At 37.8% G+C, this 12,149-nt stretch overlaps 1 protein-coding gene across 1 annotated transcript; it reads right to left on the reverse strand.

Moving 5' to 3' along the window:
- Positions 1-1,329: 1,329 nt before the first annotated feature.
- LOC140803215 (uncharacterized) lies at positions 1,330-4,257 on the reverse strand. The gene is made up of 8 exons (XM_073158953.1): positions 4,089-4,257; positions 3,861-4,017; positions 3,568-3,653; positions 2,986-3,098; positions 2,608-2,670; positions 2,323-2,432; positions 2,161-2,226; positions 1,330-1,972 (listed from the first exon to the last, which is right to left on the reverse strand). Exons 1-8 carry the CDS (start codon positions 4,181-4,183, stop codon positions 1,493-1,495), a joined length of 1,170 nt encoding a protein of 389 aa, XP_073015054.1. The 5' UTR covers positions 4,184-4,257; the 3' UTR covers positions 1,330-1,492.
- Between the last annotated feature and the right edge of the window lie 7,892 nt (positions 4,258-12,149).

Consider the following 12,149-nt stretch of genomic DNA (forward strand, 5'->3'; position numbering starts at 1 on the left):
AACATGAAGCTTATAAAGAAAGAAGTTTATGAGTTGATTTCATACGATAGAAGAAATGGAAGTTAGCATGATTGCTAAATAAAAAAGAAGAGTAAGACTGTCTGTTTTGTGAAGGAGTTCATTAAACTAGCAGCTCCCAATATAGTAAGTGAAAATTTTCATTTTCAAATTTTTTTTATTTTCTTGGTGCAGCGGCGCTCTCGGATCGTCGATCGTTGTTATAATGAGTTCGGAATCATTTATTTAGTGAATTTGGAGTTTACTAATTAAATTTTGGTGCTACTAGTGGTGACTACTAATATGTACAAATTCTCATAAATATTCTAGATGAGTCTAGATTTAAATTAACCAAGGAGTGGATTTTTAAATTAAATAATGGTTATTTAAAGATGTAAATATACATGTATATATTTTATATAGTGTGTAAAATATGTGTATGTGGTAGTATTATATAATGTATTATTAAAAGTTAAAAAATACATTATATATTAATTATATAAGAGTTTAAATATAATGAAATTATTAGAGTCATTGTGAGAAAAGATTAGGAGTAAACCTCTATACATACTAGGACTCATAATTGCTAACCATGAGTTTTGCACACAAAATACATTACAAAGCTTTTCTCTCCTCCATCAATTGAAGTCACGGCCATATTGAGTTGCAAGCAAATCAAGTCATGCAATTTATTTTGGATAATGACTTGATTAGCTTAAATAATGATTGATTATGAATCAATTAATTTCCCCACTTTGAAAAGCCCCTCGATCAATTCAAAAGTTTGATAAATATTCGGAATAGTTTGGAGTCAAACGTACCATATGAATGATTTTAAACACACGATGTCCAATTCAAAAAATTTTAAACTTACGCTGCATCTTGGATGCGACAATACGATGTCCCAACAAATAACACTCCCGGAAGAAATTAAATACCTGCCAAACTCCACCAGGGTGAAGGATGTACCATGACCTAAGAAAATGAAGAGCATGACCATAGGTGGCACACCAACGTCATGATTCATGTGCCCAATTAGCGTTTTGGACACTTTTGAGAAAAAATCCAAATAATGCATAATGGATCAACGAAAATGATGCACGATGGGACAATTCCAGAGAGCATGCATGTAGATCTGACTGTACAGGGTTAAGATGACAAATGCTCTGGTGAAGAACTTCAAATGAATCAGGTTAAGATGTCATTTTAAAGTAAATGTGAGGATGACCTTCATAAAGATAAGTGCATCTAAACAAAGTTAACCAATCCTTAGCGCCTCAGTTCAAGCCGTGACATCTGCAAAACGAGCATACCACTACAACATAACATATGTAAGCCTGAACATAAAGATAGCCATAACAAACATTCCAGTGCTCTTGTTTTTGTTACTACCACAAAATCATTACATACTTGCAGCCACAAGCCGTAGATTCTACATATGCATAAATACATGGATTTGATAATATAGCAAAAGTATCCCCAGGCTAGCTAGCTGTTAGCTTCTCCCAAAGTAAGAAAATAGTGTCGGCTGTCTATCAGTTGGTCCCTTGCCTCTCTTTCGGTCTGAACTTTTATGCTGCCTGCGGGTTTCTTTTGCAAATGGCTTAGCAGCAGTGGAAAACTCTTCAAATCCTCGTTTCACAGGAGAAACCCCTTTGGACAGTAAAGTAGCAACATCACCTTTCAATTCATTTACATCTTCCTCGGTAATAGATTCATGGTGATCATAATGGGGTTCAGGTTCCTCGTTCACAAATTTCTGATGACCAGCTTCAATAGGTTCATCCTTCATTCTGGTATTATCAAATTTTGAATGGCTTTCAGGTTCCTCTTTGACATATTTTGGCTGGCCAGCTTCTAAAATCTCTTCCTTAATTGTGGTTTTTTCATGTTCTGGCTCCGGCTCCAGTGATCTGCTCACCTTTGTTGAGAAAAAATGTGTAATTGAATTTGTTTCTTCGGCCTTTACCTGTATCTGTGGTTAGCATGCAAGATTGCTCTTGATTACCAGAGGGAATGTACAGTAAGATGAAATATGCATAATTATTTATAGTTTATATAATTCTGTCCAATAGAGGGTGTTGAGTCGCACATGTTAAAGACACTTCCTCGAAAGTTTGATTTTATCTAATACAACTTTGTCAACAAAATAACTCGACTTACCTTTTTAATGCACTCTGGTCCGTCGCAAGAAAGCTTACCCATTGCAGGTGTCACAGGGTACCATGCCTGCAATTGAAGGTTAATCATTAAAATATCTGTTCTTTTATCTACTCAAATTAACACAATACACACGACAATGTAAAAACTATTTTCTAGTCGTACCAAATCTGATACTTCATATGGTTTGAAAATTTTGTCAAGATCAGACGAGAAAGCATCATTCAGCCACAAATCAGTTGATTCTTTGTCACCCAAGATAACAGGCATCCTGTCTACAATCAGAAACGATGCAAACTATGGGTGGGAGTGTGAAATGAAAAATTGATACACTTGTTATTTTTGAACATCATGCAATGGAAAAGAAAGAGAAAATGTTCTTAATACAATAAATGTATACAGTTATGATACATAACTGCTAAAGTCATACGAGCAAGAATGCTAACTAACCATGCAGCCATTCCAGAGCCGATGAGGACGGAGTTGTGACAATTGTGAAGGTATAAATGACTTCTGCATCCACAAGGGAAAGAAAGCAGATTAACAGTAAGGAAAAAAGTTCAAAAAAAGAATCTGCAATTCAAAGTGGCACAAATATTTGGCGCAGGATGAAATATTTGAAAAAAGAAAGACAAAAATAGTGAAACTGATAAATTCTGATAAGAGAACTCAAATATCCTCTACAAGCTAGTTCTAAACATTTGCAAGTACATTATGATAGCAGAGGGAAAAGTCAAATATATCACATAAAAACAGAAAAAAACTAATTCTTGAGAAGATTGTAAACTGAGTTTAAAAAAACGTGTTAACACTTAATAGGTGATCAACCTCCAGAATTCTTCCAAGAATCAAATAGAGCAGCAAACACCAGGGGACGACCATCCTTAAAATGAATATAGTAAGGTTGTTTTTTTTTGCCGTCTTTCTTCCATTCGTAAAACCTGAACAAACAAAGGACACGCATTATGCCCAGTAACAATTGAACTATAACAATATAAATCATATTTGATAAAAGGAACAAACACTTCGCTTGCAGATTTTTATTGGAAACTTGTTGGGTTTAGATGAAACTTAATCGCAGATTACAACAGCAAGAGTTTCTTCAAGCATCTTTACATGTTTATTTAACTACAACAAATCTCAAATCTATGAAAACTAACACCTATGTCAAAACTAACATTCCTGTAGAGTATGCCCGTCTATTACAGAAATTCCTCTTTTTTGGGGCAAAAAGAGAAGGAAAAAAGCTCTATGTGAAATACAGCAACTTTCTTTAGTATCCAAATAGTAAGGCCGTACCAAAATCACTATCTAACATATAAATCAATTACACGATGAAAAATAATTTCGACTTCAATAAAATGTTACAATACAGTCAACAGATAACTAAAAAGCAAGCAAGTTAAATACCCTTCAACAGACACCAAACATCTATTTGTTGGAAGAAGGCGTCGAAACGAAGACTTCTCTCTTAATGATTCGGATCGAGCATTGAACTGCAAATGGCAACACTTGTCAGATTCTCCGAAACAATAAAATTTTTTCAACAAAAACATCTACAGCGTTATAAATGTAAAGTATTACAACAGCTAACGTAGGGATTGCAACATGTTCTAACGTAAATGTCTAGACAAACAAGACATTTATGGTTTCCATAACTCGAAGCAATTAATAAATCAGTATGAAAGAACTAATAGTAGTACCATCCTGAAGTAATCAGGTTTCTCAGTTTTCTCGGTGAAGCTCGGAATCAGCCCCCATTTCATACAATGGAGCACGACGCCATTTCCATCTCCGTCATCGCCTCTCCGAACCACTGGCACATTGAAACCCGGCGCCACGTTATACGACGGCCGGTACCTATTGAAAATTGAACTTCAATGAAACCAATTGCAGCCAAAAAAATAACAAATAAGGGTTTTCCGAGTTACCCGTCCATGTCGAAGTGACGAACGGGTCTACCGTTGAGATGGCAGGCCCGAGGGATGTCATCGGGCCTCAGGGTACAACGAGCTCTTCCGCACATCACCTCTTGCCTTTGGTCAACTGATGTCACAATGAGCGGGAAAGGCGGTGGAAAAAGAAGACACCTGTAGTCAATGTCGAGTCATGCTTTGTCACACTAATTGCCTATGCCTATATATATTTTCGGTAAATTTGAAAAAAATCTATAATTGCATCTTTGGTTTAAGATTCAATATTTAAGTAATTGTTTTTTTAAATTAATACTTGAACACACTGTAAACTTAATTTTAACTTCTAACGAAGATAAATTTACCTTTTAGCTTTTTTATTATTTAAATAAATATATAATTTTTTCCACCAATTATGTCTTCTCTATCTACCAAATTAATACTTATTATGGTACGTCAAATACTTTATTTAGCACTTTAAATATTCTATATATATAAGAAAATATTATATTTTCGAGTAATCACCACAAATTCAGTTATTGTTGGTCTTTTAAAAAAAATATATTAAGATGACTTATTCAAATCATTTTATTTTTTAAAAAAACTTAGTTCATCACTCAGTATGAAACAAAATTAAGTATTTATTTTGACCGACACCTATTTTGGAGTTCAGATGCTTGATTTGGCTCTTTAAATACTCCAAATGTGTAATAAAATACTGGATCTTGGAGCGATAACCATAAATTCAGTCATTGTCGGTCTTTTCATTGAACATGCGTCAAAGAACTTATTTATGTCATCTAATTTTTGATAAAATACGGTTTCTCACTCATCATGGAATAAGAAAAAATACTTTTTTAGATTGATAACATACCTATTTTAGGGTTCTAGATCTTTGATTTGGCTATTTGAATACTCAAAATATGTAAGAAAATACTTGAATTAGAAAAAATACTTATTTTGAATGATAACGTACGTATTTTGGGGTTATAGATATTTGATTTGGCTATTTGAATACTTCAAATTATTAAGAGAATACTTAAGTCTCAAGTAATATGGAGTAACTTTTGATGGTTTCATTTGTGAAGTTAAAATATGATACATAAATTGATATAAAAAGTATCTAATACAAATACTTGATTTTACTCCATAAATACTCATATCCAATTATTTGAGGATGTCAAAATATAGTTTGAATTAATATTGAGTGGCACTGGTGATGACATCCGTGAAGTAAAAATATGATATCAAAATTAATATAAAAAAGGCATAATTCGAGTCCATAAATACTTGATTTTACGCTTTAAATACTCGATTATTTCAAGATATTAAAATATATAGTTTGCAATTAATATTGAGTGTCCTTTGATGATGAGATTTATGACTTAAAAATGTGATACCTAAATTAGTACAAAGAGTACCTAATTATATTCCACATATAATTGATTTTATCCTTTTAAGACTCAATTTTGATTATTTTGGATGTAAAAAAAAAATACAATTTCAAGTAATATTGAGTGACTTTTGATGATTTCATTTGTGAAGTTAAAATGTGATACTTAAATTGATATATAGTGTTGGGGATCGAAGTTGAGTTTAGAGGGGGGTGAATAAACTCTACTCGTTTTTCTTTCTTTTCTGATGAGGTACTAAAATCCTGTTAGGGATAGTAGTTTATCTTGTGCGAATACTTTTCACCTGATTACAATAAAACGTGCGGAAACAATCTGATGAAATAGTTGAAAGACAATAAAACAGTAGGCAGCAGTTGTTTATGGAAGTTCGAAGATAAACTCTTCTACGTCTCCCCTTCTTCTGTTTCCAGAAGGTATAACTAAAAGACTTTGGATATTACAGTACAACTCTTGTACACACCCACTTCAGAAGGACTTACACTTCGGCCTACTGAAACTCTTAGTTTCTCAACTCACAAGAATGCGAAACACAAAGTTCTGAAAAGACTCCTTTCAGATTACAGACTCTTCTTGATAAAGTACAAATGATGTAAAGATTGTGAAGAATGTAAGAATGAGTAGCACAAGATGATCTTCGAAAGATCAGATATTTGCTATGAAGCGTGTGCTACTTTTCTTTGTGTTGAACTTTTAAGTACTCAAGGAATTTCGAGATATGTCTGAAAAGATGAGAATAGCTTTGTTCCTTGAAAGATAATATTATGCAAAGTGAGCTGTCGTAAAAGGATTTGATCCAAGTATATATAAACGACTGAGTTCAACGTTCACAATCAGAGGATGTCTTCAGATAACTGATAAAATCAGCTTTATTACCAAAAGAAGTTCCTGCAGAAAAACTATAAAACAATCAGTCTTGTTTCATACTTATTTGGGTAAAATGCATTAAATGACTCCGTATAGTAATTAATGCTACAATTAATACTAGTACTAGGAACTCTTTAACGGTAACATTTAAGGTAGCAAGGTTAGGAAACGCCCTCTACTGGTTTTGTATTACTGTCCTTTCTACTGGTATAGTTTTATCAGACCAGTAGCTCCTGATAAATTAGTCAACTGTTCTGGTCTGCTGGTTTTAGTTTATCATCGCCACAATAAAATTCATGTCTAACAATTTCCCCCTTTGTGGTGATGCCAAAACCTAAACAGTAGAAGGACGTTAAATAAAGCAGATAATCATTTCAACAAAAAAGATAAAGTCAATAGAGTATCAAAGAAAATGATCAATCAGTTTCAATATCCCTGAAGATGATTTCCTCATTCTGAGGTTCTTGAAGTCTTCTGTTTGATGGTTCAGCTTCATCTTCTGGTTGTCTGGCTCCTGCTGGATCTCCTCATCTTCCCCCTTTTTGGCATCAGCCGCAACTACATGGGCGAAGAGGTCATTCAGTCTTCCGGATATGTTTTGAATGCCATCGGTTAGCATCTCCAGATACGGAGTTTGAGAAGAGATGCGATTATCCAGTGAAGCGAGAGATTGATTTTGAGAGTCAATCTTGGCATCCATAAGTTCCACGGAAGTAGAAAGTGATCGGAAGAGATCATCATGCTCAGTGATTCGGTTGAGTATATCATTTTGAGCAAGCATGATAGTACCGTGAGTTCTCGATATAGCTTGTCTGAAAACGACGGTTTCAGCATACATCTTTTCCATGGTTTCCGCCGTGTTATAGATGTGTTTGCCCATTCGTTATCTGAAGGATTGAGCACCACTGAATTCCGAAATGTTTTCACAAGACATACGTTTCACTAAATCAGATATGTTGTTGAGTTCTCGTTGTAGAGACTCAATCTGATATTCCAGGTTAAATGCATCTGATTCCGGGGAGGGAGTTCGCGCAAGAATGCGTTGCTTAATCTCAGAAAGACGAGAGTTCGTCTCAGTCAGAACAGGATGAGAGACAGTCAACGCAGTAGAAACAAGATTAGCATTCATCAAGGCAGTAGAAGGACCAGGGTCTGGTGTGCGTTCTTCTGGAAGTGTAGAAACAGTAGGTTCAGCAGCAGTTAGGGGAAGAACATTTTCTTCAGCGGGAACGGCCAAGTCTGTTGGAACTTTTCAAGTTCGCAATCTTGATTTTGATGTTAACAAAACTTGTTATTGTGTTTCTAACATATTTACTCAAGTGTGAAGTTGCAAACACAAGAAGATAGCTGAAACTGAATTTTGCACAAACTGAATTTCTGGTGAGCTTCGGTATTTTGATGATATCTCTCAACTGGATTATCCAAATGACAATCCGCCAACTGGACTGATTAGAAAACTCAATTTTAAACAAATCGTATTTCACGTCAGTTGGGCAAAATCGGACGTTATCATGGTCTAACTGATCGCTCAATTACCGAACTGATCACACGAAAACAACAATCAGTTGTGTTTGAGCAGCTGCCGTATTTTGGTCATATCTCTTAGCTCGGTTATCGAAACGAAGCGATTCAGTATGCGTTGGAAAGCTAAGACAAAGATATACAAATCATTATTATAAGTCAAAGTCTGAATCGAAGCTTATGATGCTGATAAATTACGATGAAGTTACTGGTTCTGCACAAACTGAAATCAGCTAGGCTGATTTCAGCACACCAGCTGAAACTGAACCAGCTGAAGACCAGTTGAACCAGTCCAACTGAACCAGTTGAACTGAACCAGACCAACTGAACCAGTCCGACTGAATGACCAGTTGAGTTGACCAGAGTTGACCTGTAGTGACCCGTTCCAGAATCACCTACTAATCAAAAACTAAGCATACAATTAACCTAATTAATTATAATCAGAGATAACAGCGGAAATATGGCCAACAAAAATAGTTAATACAACCCAATCGAAATCCAAAATACTCAACTAACTGAAAGTATCTGCTACAATCATATCAAATCATAAAGAAAACACTGAAAACTAAACCAACCAGCTACTCAATGTCCTCCTCCTGCTCCTCCTGAGCCATCCAACCTGAGGCCTGCCCCGTGGGAATGGGGTGTCCAAGATAAACAAAACCGAGGACGTGAGCGATAAGAACGCCCAGTACAAAAGTATGAGTATACAAACCTATATGAAATGCACATGCTATGATATGATACCAGGGTAGTCAAGAAACAGGAATCACAAAGGATCTCAAAATGCTCAGTCTAGAGGCGCCAAGTGGATAGTGCCGCGCGGTCCAACCTCTGGGTCACTGCATCCACTACAAGACAGACGTGGACCTAAAATGTCCCGGACCACCGAAGCCCTCCCGACCCGTCGGCCACTGTGTACTCTCGGTGTCCATGCGTCCACAAGACAAGACAGGGCTGAGCGGTCCCACAAGATATAGCTTATCTCGAAAGAGATACAGCTCAACAGTAAAGGCTATCTCGAAGGAGATACGGCTCAACATGAAATGCAACGTGCAGTAATAAACGTGACATAATAGCATGCATCATATGACATATATCAATGCACCACATAATCATGCAACACATATAAGAATGTATACTCAACCAGGATATCTCGGATAGTACTTTCGTACCTCTATCACAGCAAGCCTAGCCTTACGCAACACCGCTAATCAGGTCTAGCACAAGCCTACGCATCAAAAGCATACTCAATGAACAATACTACCATGCTCAACTAGCAAAACCAGTACTCCCTAGTACTACCAAAGGTTTAGGGTTTACCTTCGTCCGTCGACAGCCTTTTGATGTCGATTGCCTTGAAACTCAGGCGCCGCTACACTACTACTCCTGGCAGCTCTTGGCTATCGCTCGACCAACAACTAACCCTAGAAACCTTCCAAATCCTCTCAACTATGAGGCAAAATCATGAATTGGCAAGTCACAAATGAGAAATCCGAGCACTATTTATAGGCCATGTTCGGATCCTCCGAACAACACTTCGGACCGTCCGAACTCCCACGTGTCCATCGGCTCTTGACACCTCATGATCGGATCCTCCGATCATACACTTCGGACCGTCCGAACATGCATGGAAAAATGACGTGTCGATCAACACTTGACACCTATGATCGGATTCACCGAACTACACTTCGGATCGTCCGAACTCTTCGGTGCTTCCGAACCCTCTTCGGTCCGTCCGATCATGACCATAGCCAAAATTACACCTTAAACCTTCTTAATCACCATTACTCCGTTAATTACCCAATTTGGAATTCGGGCTACTACATTCTCCCCCCCTTAAAACGATTTCGTCCTCGAAATCAAGTTTAGAGAATGAACAAAACGAAATAACAACATCATTACCCTCAAAATCTAAGGGACAACCCATCACTAGACGCTTGGCTAAAACCGAATGACCCATCGGAGTAGAAACGGAAAGAATGACATCAAGAGAAACATACAGTAACTTATGACGCTTAACAAATCGTCCTGGTCACCCCAACGACCTACACTCCCCTGACTACTCTCATCACCAAAGTGGTCAGCCATCGCTACAAGATAGAATAGGGGAAATGGTAAAATGGTCCACGAAAAATCCCAAAACAGAATCTATATCCCAAAATCATACGCATGCTCTGATACCATAAATGTAGTGACCCGTTCCAGAATCACCTACTAATCAAAAACTAAGCATGCAATTAACCTAATTAATTATAATCAGAGATAACAGCGGAAATATGGCCAACAACAATAGTTAATACAACCCAATCGAAATCCAAAATACTCAACTAACTGAAAGTATCTGCTACAATCATATCAAATCATAAAGAAAACACTGAAAACTAAACCAACCAGCTACTCAATGTCCTCCTCCTGCTCCTCCTGAGCCATCCAACCTGAGGCCTGCCCCGTGGGAATGGGGTGTCCAAGATAAACAAAACCGAGGACGTGAGCGATAAGAACGCCCAGTACAAAAGTATGAGTATACAAACCTATATGAAATGCACATGCTATGATATGATACCAGGGTAGTCAAGAAACAGGAATCACAAAGGATCTCAAAATGCTCAGTCTAGAGGCGCCAAGTGGATAGTGCCGCGCGGTCCAACCTCTGGGTCACTGCATCCACTACAAGACAGACGTGGACCTAAAATGTCCCGGACCACCGAAGCCCTCCCGACCCGTCGGCCACTGTGTACTCTCGGTGTCCATGCGTCCACAAGACAAGACAGGGCTGAGCGGTCCCACAAGATATAGCTTATCTCGAAAGAGATACAGCTCAACAGTAAAGGCTATCTCGAAGGAGATACGGCTCAACATGAAATGCAACGTGCAGTAATAAACGTGACATAATAGCATGCATCATATGACATATATCAATGCACCACATAATCATGCAACACATATAAGAATGTATACTCAACCAGGATATCTCGGATAGTACTTTCGTACCTCTATCACAGCAAGCCTAGCCTTACGCAACACCGCTAATCAGGTCTAGCACAAGCCTACGCATCAAAAGCATACTCAATGAACAATACTACCATGCTCAACTAGCAAAACCAGTACTCCCTAGTACTACCAAAGGTTTAGGGTTTACCTTCGTCCGTCGACAGCCCTTTGATGTCGATTGCCTTGAAACTCAGGCGCCGCTACGCTACTACTCCTGGCAGCTCTTGGCTATCGCTCGACCAACAACTAACCCTAGAAACCTTCCAAATCCTCTCAACTATGAGGCAAAATCATGAATTGGCAAGTCACAAATGAGAAATCCGAGCACTATTTATAGGCCATGTTCGGATCCTCCGAACAACACTTCGGACCGTCCGAACTCCCACGTGTCCATCGGCTCTTGACACCTCATGATCGGATCCTCCGATCATACACTTCGGACCGTCCGAACATGCATGGAAAAATGACGTGTCGATCAACACTTGACACCTATGATCGGATTCACCGAACTACACTTCGGATCGTCCGAACTCTTCGGTGCTTCCGAACCCTCTTCGGTCCGTCTGATCATGACCATAGCCAAAATTACACCTTAAACCTTCTTAATCACCATTACTCCGTTAATTACCCAATTTGGAATTCGGGCTACTACATGACCAGTTGACCAGAGTTGACCAGTCGAGAAAATGCCCAGCAAGCTGAATTTGACCGTTGCAATCTCGGAAACAGTACAGAAACTTTCCAACGGTCATATTCTTGTGTATAACGTATATATCAGTGTTGGAGCCTATGAATACAACATCTTGAAGATCAAACAAGAGCTTTGGAAGTGGATTCAAAGCATGGGCAGTTAGCTTGAAGAAATTAGCTAGTTGAGAGCACAAGCCCTTGTGTGAGGATACAATTGAGATATACACTGTAAATGATAAATTCCTCATACACAATCACTCACACATATACAAGAGAGTTGAAGTTCAAAGATTAGTTAAGTGAGTCTTGCACAAAGACGTAAAACTTGTGTATGTAGTCTTTGCATATGAGACAATAAACAATATGCTGATTGTGAGGTGCTGCCTACAATCGTTAGTGCTAGGAGTTCAGTTTAGGCAGTGGGTAAGTCCTAGCTGAATGAGTTTGTACAAGGTGTTGTATAAATCAAAGTCTTCTAGTGGATCCTTCCCAAGGGGAAGAAGGGGTGACGTAGGAGTGTTTCAAATCTCCGAACATCCATAAACAAATTCGTGTCTATTTGTTTATTGCATTTATTTATCATTTCCATAGTTTT

The sequence above is a fragment of the Primulina eburnea genome, chromosome 10 (genome assembly GCF_022965805.1).
Source record: "Primulina eburnea isolate SZY01 chromosome 10, ASM2296580v1, whole genome shotgun sequence".
Classification (NCBI taxonomy): Eukaryota; Viridiplantae; Streptophyta; class Magnoliopsida; order Lamiales; family Gesneriaceae; genus Primulina; species Primulina eburnea.